Here is a 24,606-nt window from a genome sequence, read left to right on the forward strand (position 1 = left end):
CCGAAGCAGAAAAAAAACAAACTTATCATTGAAAAAAAGTTAAGCTTATTCTGAGCACCTAATAAAGATACCATTTCTGTTGAAAGTGAAACAAAGATTTCATTTTCATCTTCCAAACATTGTCCCATAAATTAGGAGTCGTCCATTCAAAATATATCCTAGAATTTTTGCCGAGTTTTTACTGGTGTTACAAATATTAAACAAACAATGCTATAAAACTCGACATTCTTTGCCCAGGCTGGACGGCAATCCCTTTGCCCAAGCTTGTTTATACACCCATCAGTTTGAACATTAGTCAAGTTGTACAGTATATATCAGAAACAGTAATACAGCATGTCACTCCACTACCTTTGCATGATTACATCACTACCCATCAAATCAGTGGGGGGCTTTTTTAAAATCTACTTAAAAAGTTGTTCACATGCTAAATATTAGGCTTGATTTATAAGCTTCTAATTACGGAAACCATGCAAGAACAGATAAAACTTTGACCGGGCAACCATACGGAGTCAGTCCCCTCCAGCCTACCGCCGGCCGCCGCCGCCGCCCATCATCTTCTTGAACTCGTCGAAGTTGACGCAGCCATCGCCGTCGGCGTCGACGGACCGGATCATCCGGGAGCAGTCGGCGACGGAGCACTTGTCGCCGAGCTGGCGGAGCACGCGGTGGAGCTCCCGCGCCGAGATCTTCCCGTTGCTGTCGGCGTCGTACATCCGGAACGCCTCCCTCAGCTCCGCCTCCGACGCGGCCTCCTGGTCCTTGGCGTCGCCGCCCTTGCCGCCGTGCGCCGGCGTGGGGCCGCAGTGGAAGGCGGCGAACTCGGAGAGGTCGACGAAGCCGTCGCGGTCGGAGTCCATCTCGTCCATCATGCGCCGCACCTCGCCGGGACCGAGGGGCGCCCCCAGTGCCCGCAGCACGGACGCCAGCTCCTCCGCCGAGATCTTCCCGTCGCCGTTCGCGTCGTACCGCCGGAACACCTGCTCCAGCTCCGCCATCGGCATCCCCGGCCCCCCTCCTCCTCCTCCTCCGCCGCCCTCCACCTTCGCCGGCGTCGGCGACGCCACCCCACCCCCTCCTCCTCGCCCGCTCGCCATGTGCTCTTCCCTCTCGCCTCGGTCTCCCGTCTCCGTCGTCTTCCTCCTCCACCTTTTTATTCCGCGTAACGTGCGCGAGGCCACGTAGCGGCGAAGCTACGCGTGATTCCACCACTACCGCGAATCCCCGCCCACCGACACCGACACGCGGGGTTTACAGAGCTACAGACCGGTGGGGCTCACAAGTCAGTGATAGGTTACCTGGTGCGAGTAGAGCAGCGGGTGGTGCGCACGTAGCACCGGGGAAACCCCCGTCTCGTGACGGAAGCATCTGGAAGCGACCGAAAAATCGTCGCAGGCCGCACCCCGGGGGGGGGGGGGGGGAGGCGGGGGCGACTGATACGTGGGGCCCAGAAGGATCGGCTCGGCGGGGGCAGGACCACCACGTCAGGGTATTGTGTACGGGGTGATTAGATGGGGGGTTGCGTGGTGGGGAGACGGAGACGAAAGGTGTGCGCCGACCGTATCACTTGTGGGTGGTGGTTGCGTCCATTGGTTGTGCATGAGAGAGTGACAGATCTGTTCACGCGGTCTGAACCGCGTTGGGATCGCATGGACGAGACGGAACAGCCAACAGCTGATTGGTGGGGATTTCTTTTTTATATAAAATTAACGTGGAATTTTGGATCACGCTGTAACGCTGGGCCGCTGGTTTGAGGGTTTTTTTAAAAAAAATAAAAATAAAAATCAGGATTCCTACTCCCTCCGTCCCTAAATATAAGGTCGCTTATATTTACGGACGGAGGGAGTATATAATTGTCGATGGCATTTTTCCAAAAAAAATTTCATTTATCAGCCATCATATTGATATTGATATTTGTGCAAGGTGCGGAAGAATTAAAAAATTCAGCAACGATCATGTGATGCAGGGATCAAACCCGCGATCTCATGGCTGAAGATGCAGCTTGCTATATAGTCACCAAGCCATTCACATTTTTTAGAAATGCTATGGGACGGGATATCGTTCCAACGGGATTGCTCTCTCTCTCTCTCCACCCCCCTCAGACGCGAGAGCATGGGTCACCGTGGTAGCAGCGCCAATGAGGCTGATGCTAGTGGCGCGGAGACGTAGCTCCTCCACTGCGCGCCACCCCCCCTTCCCCTCATTTGAGCTAGCCATGGCTGACCGCGGTGTCAGCCATGACGCCCCTGGCCCCAGTCGGCGTAGCACTTCCGCCATGAGCTCCCTCGGCACGACCTTCCAGCCCAGCTCTAGTGCCTCCTCCTCGGCGTCAATGCTGAATTGACGCGTCGCTGCCACCTACGCATCCTTTCTCTGGCAGTGCTACAGTCCCATCACAGCGCTGCTATGGGATGGCTCCCTCTCCACTCAGGATGGGAATGGTTAGGTTCTGGATTGAACCTAAACCATTTCACGTGATCATGCTGATCCATGGTTCAATTAGGGCATCCCTTAATGATTCCATTAAATAAATAGGTTATCCAATGGAGCAAAAGGTTAACCTATTGAACCTAGCAGATAATAGTTAATTCACAGATTCATGGGGCCACACATATAAAACGCAAGGAATCCTAGGGCTACGTATATGCAAAGGAGTACATCACATCACATGGCTAATTACACAGCCAATTCACCATAAAAGAGCAGAGTTGCAGTAAGATCACTGTTGACGGCCATTAGTGATCAGTTTCACCTGTCAATATTACTAAAATTAAGGAGAACAAGTTATGCTTACAATGCATATGTGTCAAAATAACATATATTCCACTAGCACTAGGATTCTAACCTCTTGCAAAGCATAAACACAAAATGGAGAAGAATCGACAGCAACACGGACGATCAATCAATCGAACGCTATCGAGAATCAGACTTACGGACAAGTGGGTTCGAAACATCGAATTGACACGACCAAAACAGCCAACATTCACAAGTCTACGTAGAAAAGAAGAATAAGAGGTCGCCAGCTGAAAATGGGCTGGATTGGGCCAGCCCATGGTTCGGCCGAACCCCCTGGTTCGGCTGAACCCCCATCTCCACGGTTGAGGCCAGGGTTCGGCATGGACGTCCAGGATTGCATCCCAATGACTATTGGAGGGTATTTCCGACCATTCCAACCACCACAACCGTCATTGGGAAGCTATAAAAAGGAGCTCTCATCCTCCATTTCAAGACACACCTCAAGCAAGAAGCTTCATACATTCTCTCAAGTTTAGTATAGTCTCTAGAGTTTAGTATAGTCTCTCAAGTTTAGCAGGTACAGCTAAAATGTCTCGAGCCATCCGACCAAGTACGGGGAACTCAATAAAATTTGCTTGCCACCATTTTAAGATATTAAAGGGTTCACCTCGAGGGAGTGGAGGCTTTAACAGATAATTCTTTAATTTTGATGATGCCACAATCCTTGGTGGGGCAGTGAGGCTCACGTGTTGATCCCAATAAGCCAATTCATCACAACTACCTATCTCAACATTACCACCCCATTGTTGCGCAGAACCAAGGTTGATCGTTTGCTGAGCATATTCATTGAACATGCCCTCGAGGGTTGTCTTTAATCTTTCAAGCCTAGGTTTAGCACGTTTCCCAAAGGCAGGGCCAAAGTGAAACTCAAGAAAGGATAACGTGAACCGTGGGTACAAGATGATAGGAATACATAGTGCCATCCATGATAATTTCCAGTATTTATCGAATTTGTCCTTCATGTCAGTAAGCATATCCTTCATTTTTTTTCTTCTGATAATTCATTTTCCAAGGTCTGCATGACTTGCCAAATTTTATGGAAGTATAGATTTGAGGTAGGGTACTTTGTGGCTGATATCACGTTAGTAGCATCATAGAACACCTTCAATAATCTACAAACTAGATCTACTTTTTCCCATTCTTGAGGTGTAGGCCTAAATTTGTACAACAGATCTTCCAAAGCTAGAGCATCAAATGTTGTTATGTATTGCTGTGTTACGTCAAGTATTAGATATGTCGAATTCCATCTGATCACAACATCGATGTTTGCTGCAAGTAATACCCTGCTATGTAACAATCTCATTGAACTCCTCTTTTTGACCGTACGAACTACGGACGTATTTAGCACTCTCCCGTATCTTAGTAACAGTGCCTTTAATGAACTTCAATCCAGCTTGACATATGAGATTTAGAATATGTGCTGCACAACGTTGATGCAAAAACTTCCCTTGACCAACTATTACTCCCTTAGCTAGCAAATTCTCTCTCAGTACCTTTGCCATCGAACCATAGTTGCTAACATTGTCCAATGTTATTGCAAATAGTTTGTTTTCCAAGTTCCACTCTTGAATGCATTTGAGAACAGCATTGAAAATCACTACACCAGTGTGTGGCGTCTCCAAGACAGAGAACTTGATAATCTTTTTTTACAGCTTTCAATCAGCATCAATGTAATGACATGTGATGCACATGTATCTCAAAGTATGGTTGGATGTCCATAAATCCATGGTAAGGGACATCCTTGATTTTGAACATTTTGAGTTCTTCCTTGAGAACATTCTTTTGGTCCTCAAACATTTTCATATAATCATTTCTCATTGTACTTGTTGATATCATCCTAAAGAGTGGATTTAAGCTTGAGACAAACTTTTGAAAGCCATCATACTCCACAGTGCTAAAAGGTAGCTCATGCAGCACAATCATTCTTACCAACTCTCTTCGTGATACTTCTTGGTCAAAAGTCCACTTCCCCATACTAACTCAATTAGGCGACATAAGAGTAGCAATGAGCTGATCCACCACTCTAACCTTCTCAATCCTTATTTTGCATCTCTTTAAATGATTCCGCAAAACGCTAGTTCCTGCTCCGCTATTGGCACCAATTAAGTAGTGCAATGCATTCACTCTCCTTCTGTAATTTCTCCATCTTCATAAATTGACACATACTCCCGCCAAGCCTTTGACCTAAACTTTCTTTTACCTTCACCGAACCTGCACCAATTACATTGGCAACTTCTCCATCCTCATCATCAACCCCATCATCAACCTCATTGTCAAGATCCTCGCCTTCAGTTTCAGCGTTAAAACCTATCAACAAGCATTCTCGATGCTAATAAAATCAGATTCAGAAGAAAATATAAACGCCACTAAGCAACAATTAATTAAATTGATAAAACTCTCCAAAATTATTACGAGTTACTAATTGTGATCTTTTGAGCCTAATTATCCCATGATTTGACAATGTGATGCTATAGTAAACATTTGCTAATGACGGATTAATTAGGCTTAATAAATTCGTCTCGCAGTTTACAGGTGGAATTTATAATTTGTTTTGTTATTAGTCTACATTTAATACTTCAAATGTGTGTCTGTATACTTCAAAAATATTTTGGCACATGAACTAAACACGGCCTTACTCTGCAGTATGCACTTCTAGTTTTGCATCACTTCTTCCATTGGAGCTAGGACCTACCTACGAAGCTAGGGCTAGGGCCATGGGGAATTCTCACTCGTGGGTGAGTGGGGCATGACCCCGCAAATTAATTTATGGGGATAGAGGTGGGAGCATGGATTCTAACTAAGCTACGCGTGACCTAGCGGGGTTCAGGTCTCTCACCTAACCCCGCAGCCGCCGCAGCTCTCGGTAGGCATGTAACGCTAGCAAGGACACCGCTGACGGCTGCTTCTCTGGGCCACCTCGCTGCTCCTTGCTGTGCCGCCACGCTACTCATCAATCAACCACACACAACCTCATCTCTCATCGTCAACGACCCTCACCGCGCTGCCTCATCGTTCGTCTGCAATGCTGTCACACCATGAAGTTTCCCCCCTTTTCTTGCTTTAAAAATTGGTTAAATAAATTGCCCGAAGAAATTATCTTAATTAACCTAGAGCTAAATCCCTAGTTAATAAATGCAATTAATAATCAGAAATAGCGTGGTGGAATTTTTCTTGAGTTCCCCATGCTCCAATGCATTAACAAGATTTTTAGTGGAATTTTCAGAGCCTTGGAAATAATTTTAACCAATTAAAAATCACCAAAGTGCAATTTTAAATCCCAGGAAAAATCCTTTCTTCTTTTTCTTTTTCTTTTCCTTCTTTTTTCTCTATTGGGCCGTCGGCCCACTCCCTCCCGCGCTCGGCCTCCTTCCTTTGGGCCGGCCCGTTCCCCTTTCCCTTCTCTCCGGGACGCTGACAGGTGGGGCCCACCTGTCAGGTCGTCCCCTTCCTCTAGTCGCCCGCCCCACGACGGCAACCGCCGCCGAAACCGTCCGCGCCGCCGCCTTCTCCGCTCCACGCCGCGCCCCCACTCCGCGTCCCCACGTCGCCGCCCTCCCCGCCATTCCCGCCTGCACGCGCGCCCGCAAATGGGCGGGATTCGATTTGAATCCCCCCCACTCTCTCTCTCTCCCCCCCACGTCGCCGGCCAAATCGGGGGGTTTCCCGGCCATGTCCGCCCCTCTCGAGCCCCTATAAAGCTTCCCCGCATCTCCCTCTCCCTTTTCCCCTTTTCGCCGCGCTCTTCCGTGCCTCCTACCGCCGCCGCGCCGCTCGCCACTAGCGCCGCCGCTTGCCGCCACCTCCGGTCGCGCGCCGCAGCCGCTAGAGCCGCCGCCGCGCCAAGCCGCCGCCGCCATTAGCATTGCCGCCGCGTGAGCCACCTCGGCCGCCGCTCGGTTTCCGCTAAACCCCACCGGAGCCGGTTCTCCTCGCACACCGGTGAGCTATCCATTCTCCTTCGTCTCCGGCCAACAATGGTGGCCGCCGTGGTCACTCTCTCTACTCCTAATCCTTCTCAACTCCCTCCATAGGTGCCGCCGCCGCCCGTCCGCCCCTCCTCGTCGCCAGGTCGTCGCCGCCACCTTCATCCTCCGCTCCGGCCGCCATACTCGCCGGTGAGGATCCCCCCTCCTCCCTCTTCCCCTCTCTCTCGTTTGCGCCGCCTCTCTCCACACGCTCGCCGTCGCCTACGGTCGACGCCGCCGTCCTGTACCCCGTCCGCCGTCGCTTCCCGCGCCGCCGATTGCCGTCGCCGGCGACCGTGCGCGTCGCCGCCGGTTGCCATGGCCGGCCGGCCGGTTTTGAAGCTGAGCCGAGCCGTGCCTAGCCGCCGCCGTGCCGTCCGATCGGCCTCCCGGCCGATCCGGACCGTCGGTCCCGTGGACCGGCGGTGGACCACCCGCGTGGTCCCGGTCCACGGTAGACCGGCCACCTTGAGCCACTGCCCGTGGGGCCCACATGCCGGCGCCCCCTTCCTCTCCCCTTTGAGCCGCTGACCCGTGGGCCCCGCCTGTCGGCGCCGCCCCCCCTCGGATGACGTCAGCCCTGGGTATTATTGCGCAATAATTAATTAAGGACTTTTTCTTTATTAGTAAAAACATAGTTTATCTTCTAAAATTCATAAGTAATTCATCCGAGCTCCGTTTAAGTCCATTCAAGTCTCAGTAAATCAAGAAAAATGCAAAGAATCCATTAAAAATGGTTTTGTTTCCTGTTTCAGTAGTCTTATAGCATGTTTTGCTTGTGTGCTTTGTTTGTCGCGTAGGTTTCGGCCGTTTCGTCGATCCGCAGTTTCTCGAAGACGTTGTTGAGGTCTCATTAGTTCGAGAGCAAGGCAAGTCATGCAATACGTTTGAGCATATTGTACCCAATTTACCAATATCCCGCATTTCTATTAAATGTTGCATTCTTTTACAATGTAATGTGGGATGGGTCCTATTCCTCAGCCACATATTGGTTACCTTATGCCATTGATAACTTGGGTATCAAAATGAATAGATGTTGGCTTAGGAAATGCTTAGCCATGCTTAGTTCAACTAGGACACAAATGGGGATCACATTATTACATAGACTCTGACTATTGGCATAGCTTTAGATTGGTGCCACCGCAAGGGTGTCAGTTAATTAAAATATTCTGAATGGCGGGCTGTGAGTGCATGGTTTTGCTGGTCGCACCCATGGCAGTTAAGGACCGGTTCATGGGAAACCCTGGGAGACTTACCGTGCTTACCACAAGCGGGAGTGGGTAACTGCTTGATCTGAAGTACAGCTCGACCCTTACCTAGGCACCGGTGGCGAGGGTGGGCGTGATGGAGTTGGGTCGGCCGAGGTGTTCGGTTGTCCAGCTGCCGGATTCACCGCGACGCAAGAGGGGACCGCCCACTGCCTTTTGAGGGGTGGGGGTGAAACCTTAGCGTGGTGTGGATGGTTAGGGGAGGGTTATGTGGAAGGTCTTGTCACGATTTCCCCCTTTGCAGTATCATGGTGATACTTCGGGGCATGGCGACATGTGTGGAATCGTGTCTTGTGGGTACAGTTGTACATCTCTGGCCAGAGTAAAACTATTCGAATAGCCGTGCCCGCGGTTATGGGCGATCAACCAGATTCACCGTGATTAGTCTCACCCCTAGTTTAGCTTATTGAACTGGTGTAGTACAGGTGGTTGGTTGGGCCTGTTGCAACGTGGTGTAGCGTTGGACAGTGATTGGTTAATATTGATTAATTACTACAGCTGTTTTACTGCTATCAACTACTGCTTTGAAATGCCTGCTTTATGCAAAAGAACCCCTAGCTTCCTTTGGTTATATCCTGCATCATACCTCCTCTTCCGGTATGACTTGCTGAGTACAGTGGGTAGTACTCAGTCTTGCTCTCTTTTCCCCTACACTAGAGTTGAAGTTCTTCTCAGTTGGAGCCGTCTCAGAGAGGTTGGTTTCGTCGCTGCCGTCAAGGTTTGCCTGTGGAGTAGAGTCGCCCGCTGCTGAAGTCAAGCTTCCCGGTTTAGCTCGCTTTTATCTTTCCCGCTGCATTTGTAATCTTTTATATTTTTGTAAGACGTGGGTCTGTATGTCAACAATTGTCGTTTGTGTACCCTGGCTGGTCCTAGACAGGGATTTAATGCACATTCAGCTTAGAAATTCTGGTTCGAGAATTTCTGGGGGTGACAAGTTGGTATCAGAGCCGACCTTGACCGTAGGACAAGCCAACTGGAAACCTAAGAGCCTTCTGAACCCTTTTTTTTTCATATGCATATGCCCTTTTGCACTTGGATTTTGTTTCGGGAAAATTTTGGGGTTTGTTCTTTTGATTTGTGGGAAAAATCTTGGTCGCTTATTTAATTGGATTTCTCGACTAGGGACAGTCTAGGGATTTAGTAAAAGTTTATTCGAAATTTATTCGGCAGTCGGTCGGGAATTGTCGGGTGATATGCATTAGGTCGTGTCTATGTTCGGTGGGGTAAGTTTATGCGTATCAGTATGACTATGCATCTATTTCATGCATTAAGTTATTGTTTAGTCAGTTGCATTAGTGTCTTTTGTCTCGGTTCGTGAAAAATGTTGTTCTATGTATAAAAATCATCATGCTCGGTTATTTATTTGAGTCTTCTTTTGCTTTGTTTAATTTGGATTTGAGCATGAATTGGTTCCTATCCCTTGTCTACTTTAGATGTCAGTCCTATCCCTCGTTTGCAAGCGCCGCCCCGAGCTTCAGAGTCGCCGCCCTTAGCTTTATCGCCTTCTTAGTCTGTTTGCTTGCTAGTTTTCGTGTTTAGGTTTGTTGCTTGTGGGTTAGTCGGCGGTCGATATCATGTGTCAGTGGTATGACTGCCTCAATTAGGAGTTGCGTGCCTCTTTTTCAGTGTTTTAATCAAGATTAAGATAATTGCACTTAAATTCATAAGCAAGATTAGTTTCTGAGCCCCCTGTTTTTCTTCCTTTTCTCATATTTCTACATATCCCCTTCAGATGGAGACAAGGAATGGTTCACGCGACTCCAACAACGCCAGTGGCAGCGAAGAGCCGATCAATGGAGCACGTGCCAATAGTGCATCTGACAACAGTCTGTCCCCACCGCCCGAGAACCCAACAATTGCTCAGGTGTTGGACAATCAGACTCAGATGATGACAATGATGATGCAACAGATGCAGCAACAGTACCATCAGGTGTTGCAGCAGGTGCAGCAGCAAGCACAGCAGAAGCAGCAGAACCTGCAGTTTGGTCCTCCACGCCCTCAGTCCAAACTGTTAGAATTTCTTCGTGTCAAGCCGCCCACTTTCTCAAGCACCACCAACCCAATCGAGGCCCACGACTAGCTTCATGCCATTGAGAAGAAGCTGAATCTTTTGCAATGCAACGAGCAAGAGAAGGTTGCTTTTGCTACACACCAGCTGCAAGGTCCCGCTTCTGTTTGGTGGGACAACTACATGGTGACCCGTCCAGCTGGGGCAGAGGTTACTTGGACAGAGTTTTGCCATAGTTTCAATAAAGCACAGGTTCCTGAGGGAATTGTGGCACAAAAGAAGAGAGAGTTCCGTTCCCTGCAACAAGGAACCAGAACAGTTATAGAGTATTTGCATGAGTTCAACCGCCTCGCGCGCTACGCCCCTGAGGACGTGCGTACCGATGACGGGAGGCAGGAGAAGTTTCTGTCTAGTCTTGATGATGAATTGACTAACCAGTTGATCTCTAGAGATTATGAGGACTTTGAGAAGCTGGTGGATAAGGCTATCCATCAGGAGGAGCACTGTAACAAAATAAACCGTAAGAGGAAGGCAACTCAGTTCAGGACTCCCAGGGGAAGAGTTAGAAGCCTCGTTTCACGATGGGACGTCACGGTGGACCTTCCACCATGATTATCCGGCAGCACCGTCCCTACCACCCGGGTAGCTTCAACAAGAACCACCATAGTGGCAGTCACAACAACAGTGAGCAGCACAGCCTCAACCCTACTCCGAGTTCACTAAAGATTCCAGCTCAATCAGTTCAGCCAGCTCTGCCAGAACAGCCCAAGAGGTTGGGAGAAAAACCCGAACTCTGCTTCAATTGTAACAAACCCGGACACACGGTTGGAAAGTGCCCGAAGCCAAGATGTGCTGGACCCAAGTTCGTTCAGGCCCGTGTCAATCATGCATCTGCAGAGGAGGCGCAGTCAGCACCAGAGGTTATATTGGGCACATTCCCCGTCAACTCGACACCGGCAGTAATATTGTTTGATTCTGGTGCAACACATTCCTTCATTTCCAAGCGTTTTGCTGGTGCACATGGGTTATCTTTAGTGAAGCTTAAGATACCAATGCGAGTTCATACTCCTGGAGGTGGCATGACCACAACTCACTACTGCCCATCTGTGACAGTTGAAATTCAAGGGTTGATTTTTCCAGCCAACCTCATTCTTCTCGAATCCAAGGACCTAGATGTCATACTTGGAATGGATTGGTTGACAAGGCACAGAGGAGTGATTGATTGCGCTAGCCGTACCATCAAGTTAACCAATGCAAAAGGAGAGGTGGTAACCTTCCAGTCTCCAGTGCCGCAGAAGCCAGGGATCAGTTTAAACCAGGCTGCTGGTGAAGAACAAGAGGTAGCAGTGGAGAAAACCACTAAGAAGCTGGAGGATATTCCCATAGTCAGAGAGTATCCAAAGGTTTTTCCAGACGATCTGACAACAATGCCACCAAAAAGGGATATCGAGTTCCGGATTGACTTGGTACCTGGAACTGCACCGATCCACAAGAGGCCTTACAGAATGGGAGCCAACGAGTTGGCGGAAGTCAAGAAGCAAGTCGATGAACAGTTACAGAAGGGATACATCCGCCTGAGCACGTCGCCTTGGGGTGCTCCGGTTATCTTTGTGGAGAAGAAAGACAAAACCAAGAGGATGTGCGTTGACTACCGCACACTCAATGAGGTCACCATCAAGAACGAGTATCCTTTACCAAGGATTGATGATCTGTTTGATCAGTTGAAAGGAGCTACTGTGTTCTCTAAGATAGACCTACAATCAGGCTATCACCAGTTGAGGATCCGCGAAGAGGATATTCCAAAGACAGCATTCATCACTCGGTACGGGTTGTTTGAATGCACAGTTATGTCTTTCGGACTCACTAATGCACCTGACTTCTTCATGAATTTGATGAACAAGGTGTTTATGGAATTTCTAGACAAGTTTGTCGTGGTTTTCATCGATGACATACTTATCTACTCCAAGTCCGAGGAAGAACATGAGCAGCATCTCCGGTTGGTACTTGAAAAGTTAAAAGAGCACCAGCTATATGCCAAGTTTAGCAAGTGCGACTTCTGGCTTAAGGAAGTTCAGTTTCTCGGTCACATCGTGAATGCTCAAGGAGTAGCTGTGGATCCAGCAAATGTGGAGTCAGTTACCAAATGGACCCCACCAAGGACAGTCACTCAGGTTCGGAGTTTCTTAGGACTTGCGGGCTATTACCGCCGGTTCATTCAGAACTTCTCTAAAATTGCTAAGCCAATGACACAGCTATTGAAGAAGGAAGAAAAGTTTATCTGGTCTGCTGAATGCAATAGGAGTTTTGAAGAACTCAAACGATGGTTGGTGTCTGCACCAGTCTTAATCCTGCCTGATCAGACAAAAGATTTCCAGGTCTATTGTGATGCATCTCGCCAGGGGCTAGGATGTGTGTTGATGCAGGATGGCAAAGTGGTCTCTTATGCTTCACGGCAGTTGCGTTCTCATGAAGGCAACTACCCGACGCATGATCTGGAATTGGCCGCAGTTGTTCATGCTTTAAAGATTTGGCGGCACTATCTCATCGGTAACCGTTGTGAGGTATATACAGATCACAAAAGTCTAAAGTACATCTTCACTCAACCTGATTTGAATCTCAGACAGCAAAGATGGTTGGAGCTGATCAAGGATTATGATATGGGAATACATTATCATCCCGGCAAGGCTAATGTGGTTGCAGATGCCTTGAGCAGGAAGAGCTACTGCAATGTTGCATGGGTAGAGCAACTATGTTGTGAGGTTCAACGCGATTTGGAACATCTGAACCTTGGTATAGTTGAGCACGGATTCGTGGTTGCCCTAGAGGCACAGCCCACACTGGTGGAGCAGGTTCGCATAGCTCAAGCAAGTGATCCTGAAATAGCAGAGCTCAAAAAGAACATGAGAGTTGGAAAAGCCCGAGGTTTTGTTGAGGATGAACAAGGAACAATCTGGATGGGAGAAAGATTGTGTGTACCCGAAAACAAGGAATTAAAAGACCTGATACTAACCGAGGCTCATCAAACTCAGTATTCCATTCATCCCGGTAGTACTAAGATGTACCAAGACCTCAAAGAGAAGTTCTGGTGGGTCAGCATGAGAAGGGAAATAGCTGAATTCGTAGCACTCTGTAACGTCTATCAACGAGTAAAGGCAGAACACCAAAGGCCAGCAGGTTTGCTACAGCCACTTCAGATTCCAGAATGGAAGTGGGAAGAAATCGGAATGGATTTCATCACCGGTTTGCCCAGGACGTCATCGGGGCATGATTCTATTTGGGTAGTCGTTGACCGACTCACCAAAGTGGCTCACTTCATTCCGGTGCACACTACCTACTCAGGGAAGAAATTAGCAGAACTCTATCTGGCAAGAATTATGTGTTTACATGGTGTACCTAAGAAGATCGTGTCTGATCGAGGAAGCCAATTTACTTCAAAGTTCTGGCAGAAATTACAAGAAGAATTGGGAACCCGGTTGAATTTCAGCACTACTTACCATCCACAAACAGATGGCCAGACCGAGCGAGTCAATCAAATACTAGAGGATATGTTGAGAGCCTGTGCGCTTGACTTTGGTGGAGCATGGGACAAAAGCTTGCCGTATGCTGAGTTCTCTTACAACAACAGTTACCAAGCTAGTCTGCAGATGGCACCGTTTGAAGCACTGTATGGACGAAGGTGTCCTACTCCACTCTTCTGGGATCAGACAGGGGAACGCCAGTTGTTTGGTACAGAAGTTTTAAATGAGGCAGAAGAGAAAGTCAGAGCTGTTAGGGAAAGATTGAGAATCGCGCAATCTCGGCAGAAAAGCTATGCAGACAACCGCCGAAGGGAGCTCGCTTTCGAAACAGGGGATTATGTGTATCTCCGTGTCACTCCACTCAGGGGAGTACATCGCTTCCAAACCAAAGGAAAGTTGGCACCACGCTTTGTGGGACCATACAGGATCTTGGAACGTAGAGGTGAAGTTGCTTACCAGCTTGAGCTTCCCTCCAACATGCTTGGCATCCACAACGTGTTCCACGTCTCTCAATTGAAGAAATGTTTGAGAGGACCTGAGGAACAGGCAAGTCCGGATCACATCAAAATTCAGGAAGATCTGACATATCTGGAGAAGCCGACTCGTATCCTCGAAACCAGCGAGAGAAGGACCAGAAACAAAGTAATCAGATTCTGCAAGGTTCAGTGGAGTCATCACTCAGAAGAAGAGGCCACTTGGGAAAGAGAAGATGAGTTGAAGGCCACCCACCCGCACCTCTTCGCCAGCACTTCCGAATCTCGAGGTCGAGATTCCGTTTAAGGGGGGTAGGTTTGTCACACCTTGAAGTTTCCCCCCTTTTCTTGCTTTAAAAATTGGTTAAATAAATTGCCCGAAGAAATTATCTTAATTAACCTAGAGCTAAATCCCTAGTTAATAAATGCAATTAATAATCGGAAATAGCGTGGTGGAATTTTTCTTGAGTTCCCCATGCTCCAATGCATTAACAAGATTTTTAGTGGAATTTTCAGAGCCTTGGAAATAATTTTAACCAATTAAAAATCACCAAAGTGCAATTTTAAATCCCATGAAAAATCCTTTCTTCTTTTTCTTTTTCTTTTCCTTCTTTTTTCTCTATTGGGCCGTCGGCCCACTCCCTCCCGCGCTCGGCCTCCTTCCTTTGGGCCGGCCCGTTCCCCTTTCTCCTCTCTCCGGGACGCTGACAGGTGGGGCCCACCTGTCAGGTCGTCCCCTTCCTCCAGCCGCCTGCCCCACGACGGCAACCGCCGCCGAAACCGTCCGCGCCGCCGCCTTCTCCGCTCCACGCCGCGCCCCCACTCCGCGTCCCCACGTCGCCGCCCTCCCCGCCATTCCCGCCCGCACGCGCGCCCGCAAATGGGCGGGATTCGATTTGAATCCCCCCCACTCTCTCTCTCTCTCCCCCCCCCCACGTCGCCGGCCAAATCGGGGGGTTTCCCGGCCATGTCCGCCCCTCCCGGCCGATCCGGACCGTCGGTCCCGTGGACCGACGGTGGACCACCCGCGTGGTCCCGGTCCACGGTAGACCGGCCACCTTGAGCCACTGCCCGTGGGGCCCACATGCCGGCGCCCCCTTCCTCTCCCCTTTGAGCCGCTGACCCGTGGGCCCCGCCTATCGGCGCCGCCCCCCCCCCCCCTCGGATGACGTCAGCCCTGGGTATTATTGCGCAATAATTAATTAAGGACTTTTTCTTTATTAGTAAAAACATAGTTTATCTCCTAAAATTCATAAGTAATTCATCCGAGCTCCGTTTAAGTCCATTCAAGTCTGAGTAAATCAAGAAAAATGCAAAGAATCCATTAAAAATGGTTTTGTTTCCTGTTTCAGTAGTCTTATAGCATGTTTTGCTTGTGTGCTTTGTTTGTCGCGTAGGTTTCGGCCGTTTCGTCGATCCGCAGTTTCTCGAAGACGTTGTTGAGGTCTCATCAGTTCGAGAGCAAGGCAAGTCATGCAATACGTTTGATCATATTGTACCCAATTTACCAATATCCCGCATTTCTATTAAATGTTGCATTCTTTTACAATGTAATGTGGGATGGGTCCTATTCCTCAGCCACATATTGGTTACCTTATGCCATTGATAACTTGGGTATCAAAATGACTAGATGTTGGCTTAGGAAATGCTTAGCCATGCTTAGTTCAACTATGACACAAATGGGGATCACATTATTACATAGACTCTGACTATTGGCATAGCTTTAGATTGGTGCCACCGCAAGGGTGTCAGTTAATTAAAATATTCCGAATGGCGGGCTGTGAGTGCATGGTTTTGCTGGTTGCACCCATGGCAGTTAAGGACCGGTTCACGGGAAACCCTGGGAGACTTACCGTGCTTACCACAAGCGGGAGTGGGTAACTGCTTGATCTGAAGTATAGCTCGACCCTTTCCTAGGCACCGGTGGCGAGGGTGGGCGTGATGGAGTTGGGTCCGCCGAGGTATTCGGTTGTCTAGGCCGGATTCACCGCGGCGCAAGAGGGGACCGCCCACTGCCTTTTGAGGGGTGGGGGTGAAACCTTAGTGTGGTGTGGATGGTTAGGGAAGAAGGGTTATGTGGAGGGTCTTGTCACGATTTCCCCCTTTGCAGTATCATGGTGATACTTCGGGGCATGGCGACATGTGTGGAATCGTGTCTTGTGGGTACAGTTGTACATCTCTGGCCAGAGTAAAACTATTCGAATAGCCGTGCCCGCGGTTATGGGCGATCAACCAGATTCACCGTGATTAGTCTCACCCCTAGTTTAGCTTATTGAACTGGTGTAGTACAGGTGGTTGGTTGGGCCTGTTGCAACGTGGTGTAGCGTTGGACAGTGATTGGTTAATATTGATTAATTACTACAGCTGTTTTACTGCTTTCAACTACTACTTTGAAATGCCTGCTTTATGCAAAAGAACCCCTAGCTTCCTTTGGTTATATCCTGCATCATACCTTCTCTTCCGGTATGACTTGCTGAGTACAGTGGGTAGTACTCAGTCTTGCTCTCTTTTCCCCCACACCAGAGTTGAAGTTCTTCTCAGTTGGAGCCGTCTCAGAGAGGTTGGTTTCGTCGCTGCCGTCAAGGTTTGCCTGTGGAGTGGAGTCGCCCGCTGCTGAAGTCAAGCTTCCCGGTTTAGCTCGCTTTTATCTTTCCCGCTGCATTTGTAATCTTTTATATTTTTGTAAGACGTGGGTCTGTATGTCAACAATTGTCGTTTGTGTACCCTGGCTGGTCCTGGACAGGGATTTAATGCACATTCAGCTTAGAAATTCTGGTTCGAGAATTTCTGGGGGTGACAAATGCTGTCTTCATCGTCAAATCCCCACCCGGTCATCCCCAACCATTGACCCATTATCACCGCCCCTAGCCATCATCGAAGCCCTTTCCAACCGTCGACCTATCATTTGCGCCTTCAGTAATCGACTAGTCGTTGCTGGCCCCAAGCCGTCGTAGCAGCCAATTTCGCTAATTCACCCTCAAGCACCGGGGTGAACTGCGAGGACATGATGGGTGACATTTTCCACCCAGTTAGCTCTGCGGCGCTGGGGGCAGAGGAGAATGCATGGAGCGAGGGCGACATTCCTATCCAACCCGACCCCAGCCTGTCCCATTGTCACCCCTAGTCAAGAAAACAAAGGAATTTTAAAGAATTGGATTCGTGTGGAAAGAATTCATATTGTCCTTTAAACAAGGAAGTAAATCTCCCAAATTCCTTTCAAATTTAGAAGATTGCCTCAAATCATATGAATTTTGGATGATTTTTAATATGACTATCGCTCTTTTCTGATTTCTACAGTTTTCTTTGTCTCCATTAAAATGGTTATTCTTGTATTTTCTGTGTTTTTTTTCAATAGAATTTAAAGGTGCCAAGGCACTCGAGTACAACATTTTCCTATCCCTATGTTCCGAAAATGTAGCGTTCGGAATGAACCCTTAGGTTCCATTTGGAAACTTCCAATTGATTGAAAATGCTTGGATTTACACGCACTAAAATGAGTGTTTAGAAATGCTTGTAATTTGATATGTACTATAAAGTTTATGTTGTAGAAATACTTATATTTTAAAGCGGATAGTATATTCATTTAAAATAAGAAGAAATTATTGATCTTTGCATAGATTCCTTTGGTGTGAACTGGACAGACTAAGCTTGTGTCATTTATTCACGTTCTTGTGGGGGTTTTGGCTTTTTCTATCACTTCCTAGTGGACCAAATATTATTCCTCCATTGAAAAAGATGATAGCTATGCGTGGCATTGGTTGGCCTTTTCCATTCCATGTAGATTCTCACCTAGGGGTGGATTAGCTCGCTCGACTTGTGACAGGCTCGACTCGGCTCGGCTCGTTTGATTTTGCTAACGAGCCGAGCTGGCATTTTAGCTCGTTAGGGATAACGAGCCAGCTCGAGCTGGCTCGCGAGCCTTAACGAGCCAGGACTTAATCAGACAACCGTAAAGGCCCAGCCCAATACAATAGCAAAGGCCCAAGCCCAATACAACAGCAAAAGCAAAACCCTAGTCCTGGCTTGGTCACTCCTAGTCCTGGCGGCAGCCGCACCACACGAGAGTACGAGACGAGAGTCGAGACCGCACATCCACATCGGAATCGCTCCGCCGTACGAGACCGCGCCGACGTGGTCGCCAGGCGCTTGGGCCGCCGCCGCCGCTGCAAGCCGCTAGAGCCGCCGTTGCCGTCACACCTCCCTAGCCGCCGCCGCTGCCAGCCGCACTTCCCCAGTAGGCGCTAGGGCCGCCGCCGCCGCCGCCAGCCGCACTTCCCCAGCCGGCGCTAGGGCCGCCGCCGCCGTCGCTGCCAGCCGCCGCCACCGCCATCGCCGGAGAAGGCGCACTCACATGTCCCCTCCTCCGGAGCTTGCTGTCTTGTTGGATTGGCTCACGAGTCTAACGAGCTGGCTCGAGCTTTCAAACGAGCCGAGCCGAGCCAGCTCGTTATCCTAACGAGCTAGACCGAGCCGAGCCTATCCACCCCTATTCTCACCCCCCCTAATATCTCATTTATTATTATTTTGTGTGTAACTTACATTTGGGTCCCACAGATTTTCCCGGATGGAATTGCCACGTAAACGCCACGCCAATACTACATGGGACGAAAACATAGTCAAAAGAGCCACGTCAGCTAAAACAGGAGACCTTGTTACTAATTTTGTAAGTTGAAAACAGCTAAAACGGGAGACCTTGTTACTAATTTTGTAAGTTGAGGGATCCGGTTTTGCAGTCCATAGATGAATTTTGGACTTGGCGACAAAATGAGGGATTCAAAGTGAACTTAATCCTTTGCCTCACATATTCTTCACGGCCCAAAGCAAACATCCCATATGACCCAGCCCAAGAACTCGATAATGCTACCAAAACTGATCGGCCATATCTCACAAAACAAGAAGCCGATCGATTCGGCCCTACCTCTCTAATCTACCTGCGCCGTACGTGGTGATCAGATCAGGTTGGATATGTATCCCATTCCCAGCCTATTTATACCCGGGATCATCTCTCCATTTTCGTCCAAGATCATCTCTCTCCACTTCCTCTCTCGCTCGTTTCGCATCCGAAGAAAAAGGGAAGAGTTGGGGTTTCGAGAGGGAATTAAGGGAAAGGGAAGGATATGTCTGCGCCGTGGTGGGACAACGACTACAATGGCCGCACCGGCTCCGACTCGAAGGGGCAGGAGAGCCGCGTGTACGTCGGCAACCTGCCGTACCGCGCCGACGAGCGCTCCCTCAAGGACTCCTTCTCCAACTACGGCGCCGTCAGCTCCGAGGTCAGTATATATATAGCCCCTTCCCTTCTTCTTCGCTCCTCCTGCTTCCGTTCCGGTTGGGTCGTCTCGGTTGTTCGTCGCTAAGCTTGACGTTTTTTTTTTCGGTATGTGTGGATTTGTCTGCGCTTGCTCCATTATTCCGCCCGTTCCGGTCGGTCTGTCTTTTCTGTTCATCTGCAGGTTTGACGATTTTCTGTGATGGATCTATGATCAGTGCCATTTCGCGTCGTTTTTGTTGATTTTTGTTCGTCTTTCCCGAGCTTTGATTGGCCGATTTGATACACGTTATCCGTCACATCTGTTCTGAAGTGCCCCCATTTCCATATTCCCAACATCGTCTTTTTCTTTTCTTAGTTCGGAAGATTCGCCACTTTCTTGGGATCTCATCTAATATTTGCCCAATTCGCCGGGCCAATTTATACACACATTTCTTGGTTCATCTTTGTGCGTTTTCATATGCAGATCAGTAAATATCTCTTTAATCTTCATGAACTATAGCTAGTACGTACTCCAATACATAGATAGATTGGTTTGGTGACTTGCTGTTGCTGGTTTTGGGTTGCAGATCGCTGTGGACCGTGAGACGGGGAGGTCCCGCGGGTTCGGGTTCGTGAGCTTCCAGGACAGCAAGTCGGCGAGCGACGCCATCAAGGGCATGAACGGCCAGGACATCGGCGGCCGCAACGTCATCGTCCAGGAGGCCCAGCCGCGCTCCCGCCGCTGAGCGCACGGCGCCGGCGGACCAGCCGCCGGCGTGAAGACTACGCGCTCAAGCCTACCTATCTAGATACTGCTACTAGTTGTGCTACTATCAGTTTCAGTTTCAGAGTCGCGTTCGTGTTCGTAGTTTGGTTAATTAATGTAGTAGGGTTTAAGAGATTGATGCCAATGAGGCTCTGTTGGTAATCTCCTTCGTAGTTTGGGTTTAATAAGAGATATGGGTGGTTAATTATCAGGCTCTGTTGGTAATCTCTCGTTGGTAGTTTGGTCAATGTACTAGGGTTTAAGAGATGGATGGGATGGTTAATTGTCAGGCTCTGTTGGTAACCTCCTGGATATGAATCCTTTTGTCGTCGACGGCAGTCGGCAGCACCATATGCATGATCTTTAAATTAAAGACGTGTTTGCTATCTGTCTCATCAACTATTGATCTCTCTCTGTTTCTACTGGCTGGCACGTACGACGGTGCGAGTGATTTTTTGCTTGGTGCTTTTTCTTCGGTGGTTACGATGTGCCATGTAATTGGTTGGTGGTGAAAATTTTGGGTGTTACATGGGACGTTTGACTTGATGTTGGAAGAAGTTTCGTAACTTGCCTGGAAATCGCGATACTAATCTTTTGATCCTAATTAATATGTTATTAGCACATGTAATTTACTGTAGCACTTGTAGCTAATTATGGCCTAATTAGGATACTTAAAAGATTATCTCACGATTTACATGCAAACTATGTAATTAGTTTTTCTTTTTATCTATTTTAATACTCTATATATGTGCGCAAAGATTCAATATAATGTTTTTGAGAACCAAGTAGGCATAAGGATTCGCTCACGAGAAATATGGTAGTATAGCGTTACTTTCTCACGTACAAAATGCAGACGTGCCAAAACAGGGAGGTCGCGTGGTCTTTGCCAGACGGCCCAGAACATGGTGGTGGCTTGCTGCAAGGCTGCAAATGAAGAATCGACTCTGACGACCTGACCTGCCCCGTCTCTCTGCCTTGCATGTGGTCCCCCCTGCTTTGTGGCGATCGATGGCTGAGTCCACCCACTCCACCGCGCGCCTGTCCGCCACGAGCAGGGGTGTGTTTCTTGTTACTAAACAAGGCCTTATTTAGATCTCATTTTAAAATTTTTTATTCTATCACATTGAACGTTTGAACACATAAAAATATTAAATATAGGTTTAAAAATAACTAATTGTACATGTTGTGACTAATTTACGAAATGAATATTTTAAGCCTAATTGCTCCAAGATTTGACAATGTGGTGCTACAGTAAACATTTGCTAATAATAGATTAATTAGGCTTAATAAATTCGTCTCGTGGTTTACTCACGGATTCTGTAATTAGTTTTTTTATTAGTGCTCGAACCCTCCATGACACCCTATATTATACCCGATGTGACACGCTAAAACTTTACGCCCCTAAATCTAAGCTTTTGTATCTAGTGAAATTATCGCAGCTCTACAGTACCTAGCGTTGCAAGCGGCAAATGTACTAAATTTAGTTTTTGAATTTAGTACCATTTAAATTGCCATGTACTAAAAAGTTGGTGAAATTAAATGGAAAAATGGTATGATTTGTTGAGAAGAGTAGATAAGTATAGCTGATCGCTAACAACACGTATATAAAAGTTTTATTTATAATTATTTTTGGTTTGCAAATATGACGTTTCGCTTGTCCTACCGATAAGTAAAACGATGGAGTGTGTAGAAATTTTTAATGGTGTAAGTTTCTTATTGGTTAAGAAGAAGATGTAGGGGAAGAAGTAATATTTTTAATAAATTTTGAAAGTAAGAAGTTGTTATATTTAGGACAAGGGAGTAACATTTCCTACCTACCTAAACGAGACACGTAAATTTGTGGTGGATTTCCGTCGAATCCTCTACCATTGGATTGAACCACAATTCGTGAGGCACTCCTTCAGCTCGGACGATCACCAGTAACCCAATAAGGTAAGGATTAGGTCGTAGGAGTGGGAAGCCTGACAAGTTAGGTTTTTTTTGCGCCAAATTAAGGTAGGGGATGAGGGTTAGGAAGGGGGGAAGATGTCACATCCTGAATATTGTTTATTTGACCTTTTTTTTTCCTAATTACATCTTTCCACCTTAGGTTTATCCATCTAAAATAGCTTAATAAAAATTCATTTAATACGATGATTTAATATGATGAAATATTTAAGTACTGAAGTTAATCATGAAATTATAGGTGGATAATGACCTCGGCTCGTAATCTTAACAACACAACTCGGCTTGTTAACTCTAACGAGCTAGGCCTAGCTCGGCTAGACTCTCGAGGTGATTTGTTAAGTTCGTTAGGTTCGTTGACATATTTATACTACTTTCGTAATTTATAATTTCAGTTGTACCATTTTATCATATATAAACATAATAATAAACACTAACTAATAAAGAACTCACTTAACACAAATAGTTTATGTGTAATTAAATATTCATATTATAAGTCGTTCTGACTTTTTTCAACGCAACATTCTCAACGCAAAACAAACGTACCAAAATATATTCAGTGTTACATTTAATGAAACTAATTTGGTGTGATAGATGTTACTATATTTTCATATAAACTTAGTCAAACTTAGAAATGTTTGACTAAGAAAAAAAATCAAAATGACTCATAGTATGAAACAGAGGGAGTAATTAAGAAGCACAAAGCACATAAAAGGAAAAAGTCCACATTAGACTGAAGTATCCTATAAACTCGAATATTTAAATAGGACAAATAACTTCCCGACTCAATTCAAAGTAGTTTTAGTCCTACATGACAATTCAGTTAGTAGTTTTTTATAAAAAAAAATCAGTCAGACCCATTCTCACCCAACTTTTTTCCCTTCACATAGTCACATCTACACACTCTCTCTCTCTCTCCCATGTTTTCCTCAATCACCCACACACACTCTCTCTCCCTTCTCCCTCTGCTTGCTTAAGAGTGCGGCACTGGCCAGGCCTTCGCCTACTCCTCCTCAGCATAGAAAGCACACCGCTGTGCTGTCTTCTCCCGCGTGCGATGAAAACGCTCCAATAAGTGAAAATCTGTAGAAACCGAATTTCAAAGTTTTATAAATTCATAAAAAAATTTACTAGAGATAGTTATAAGCATGAAATACATTCTCTATTCTAGTGAAATTTGTCTTTTTCTTTCTTTCTTTCCTCCCAAACGAAATTAAGTTTAGACTTAAGATTTCATATTTATACCAATCTCGAGTAATTTTTTTTAGTGAATTTAGAAAACTATAAGTTCGACTTCATGGCTTTATTTATTCGATGATTTTTACTTATATTTTAACATAATTAAAGACCCTTTCAATATGAAGAAGGTGTGGTGCCAAAAGCGGAGCACGAGAGATGTGTTCCGTATGATGTGTTCCGTACGAAGGAGATTCGCTCACGAGTCGAGTAGTAGTAGTTGAGCGCTCCAGTACAAAGTGTTGGAGGTTGGAGGATAAAGGGGTGTTTAGATGGGGCTAAAACTTTTTAGCCCATGTCACATCGGATGTTTGGACTCTAATTTGGAGTATTAAACATAGACTAGTAAAAAAACTAATTTTATAAATGAGAGCTAATCCGCGAGATGAATTTTTTAAGCCTAATTAATTCATAATTATTAAAAGTTTACTGTAGCATCACATTGTCAAAATCATGGCGTAATTAGACTCAAAAGATTCGTCTCGCGAATTAGTCTAAGATTATGGAATGAGTTTTGTAATTAGTGTATGTTTAATACTCTAAATTAGTGTCTAAACATCCGATATGACAGAGACTTGAAATAAGTCTCTGTAAACCAAACAGACCCTAAGAATGGTGGACACGTTGTTACTTTTTCACGTACGGTGCAGATGTGCCAAAACGGCAAGCTGAGCTCGCGTGGTCTTTGCCAGAAGGCATGGTGGGTTTCTGCAGAAATGTGTGGGTTAGTCTGTGCCCTTGCATGTGGGTCTGCACGCTACAGTATATTTCTATGCGTGATCGGTGGCACGTACGAGTGGCTCACTCCACACCAAAGTTGGTGTACAATGTGTGATCGAAGCCAAAGTAGGGCTCCTTAAAGCCGCTGAAAATACACCGGTTTTAATACTCGAGGAAGCGATATACTCGGTTTTATAGAAAGAGAGTCATAGGTTGTATTCCTCCCTCTACTTTCTCAGACTCTTTTTTTTTTCTCTTTTTCGCACACAAGTTTGCAAACTAATAAACATTGCATTTTAAAAAAAAATACAAAAAAATTGCTTTCAGAAATCATATTAATTTATTTTTTAAAACATAACTATATAAGTTATTCTGACATTTTCCTCATTCATATTGATATTAATGAGATAACCCGTTAATGAGATAATCCGTTTTAAGTGTGCATAGCTCCCACCACCAACTAAAAAACACAGGCACACAGCCACAAAAAGTTTTTCCTCCCATGATCGGTGCTGAAGCTTGGTTCCCATTTCCCGATCTTTTACCGGCCCATTTCGCGGAAAGCGCCTTTTGACCAACCCATTCGTCCGGCACCCGTCCCGGCCCGGCCCGGCCCGCAGCCGAAACCCAGGGAGGACCTATACATATATATGCGGTTGGTCAG

The 24,606-nt window shown here is 46.8% G+C and overlaps 2 protein-coding genes across 2 annotated transcripts; one reads left to right on the forward strand and one right to left on the reverse strand.

The window, feature by feature from the left end:
• Positions 1-258: 258 nt before the first annotated feature.
• On the reverse strand, positions 259-1,122 carry LOC9266860 (probable calcium-binding protein CML18). Its single transcript, NM_001424152.1, has one exon. The coding sequence runs from the start codon at positions 1,092-1,094 to the stop codon at positions 525-527; it is 570 nt and encodes a 189-aa protein (NP_001411081.1). The 5' UTR covers positions 1,095-1,122; the 3' UTR covers positions 259-524.
• Positions 1,123-19,018: 17,896 nt separating this feature from the next.
• Positions 19,019-20,441, forward strand: LOC4338137 (glycine-rich RNA-binding protein GRP2A). The gene is made up of 2 exons (XM_015783323.3): positions 19,019-19,298; positions 19,864-20,441. Exons 1-2 carry the CDS (start codon positions 19,143-19,145, stop codon positions 20,020-20,022), a joined length of 315 nt encoding a protein of 104 aa, XP_015638809.1. The 5' UTR covers positions 19,019-19,142; the 3' UTR covers positions 20,023-20,441.
• The last annotated feature ends 4,165 nt before the right edge of the window (positions 20,442-24,606 follow it).

This window comes from Oryza sativa, chromosome 5, assembly GCF_034140825.1.
Source record: "Oryza sativa Japonica Group chromosome 5, ASM3414082v1".
In the NCBI taxonomy this organism is placed as follows: domain Eukaryota; kingdom Viridiplantae; phylum Streptophyta; class Magnoliopsida; order Poales; family Poaceae; genus Oryza; species Oryza sativa.

What these genes read in the sequence shown, in the direction of transcription:
- LOC9266860 (NM_001424152.1), bottom strand. Translation starts at nt 1,094, where the DNA reads ATGGCGAGCGGGCGAGGAGGAGGGGGTGGGGTGGCGTCGCCGACGCCG.
- LOC4338137 (XM_015783323.3), top strand. Translation starts at nt 19,143, where the DNA reads ATGTCTGCGCCGTGGTGGGACAACGACTACAATGGCCGCACCGGCTCC. An exon ending in ACGGCGCCGTCAGCTCCGAG is followed by an intron (nt 19,299 to 19,863) that starts GTCAGTATATAT and finishes TTTGGGTTGCAG; the next exon opens with ATCGCTGTGGACCGTGAGAC.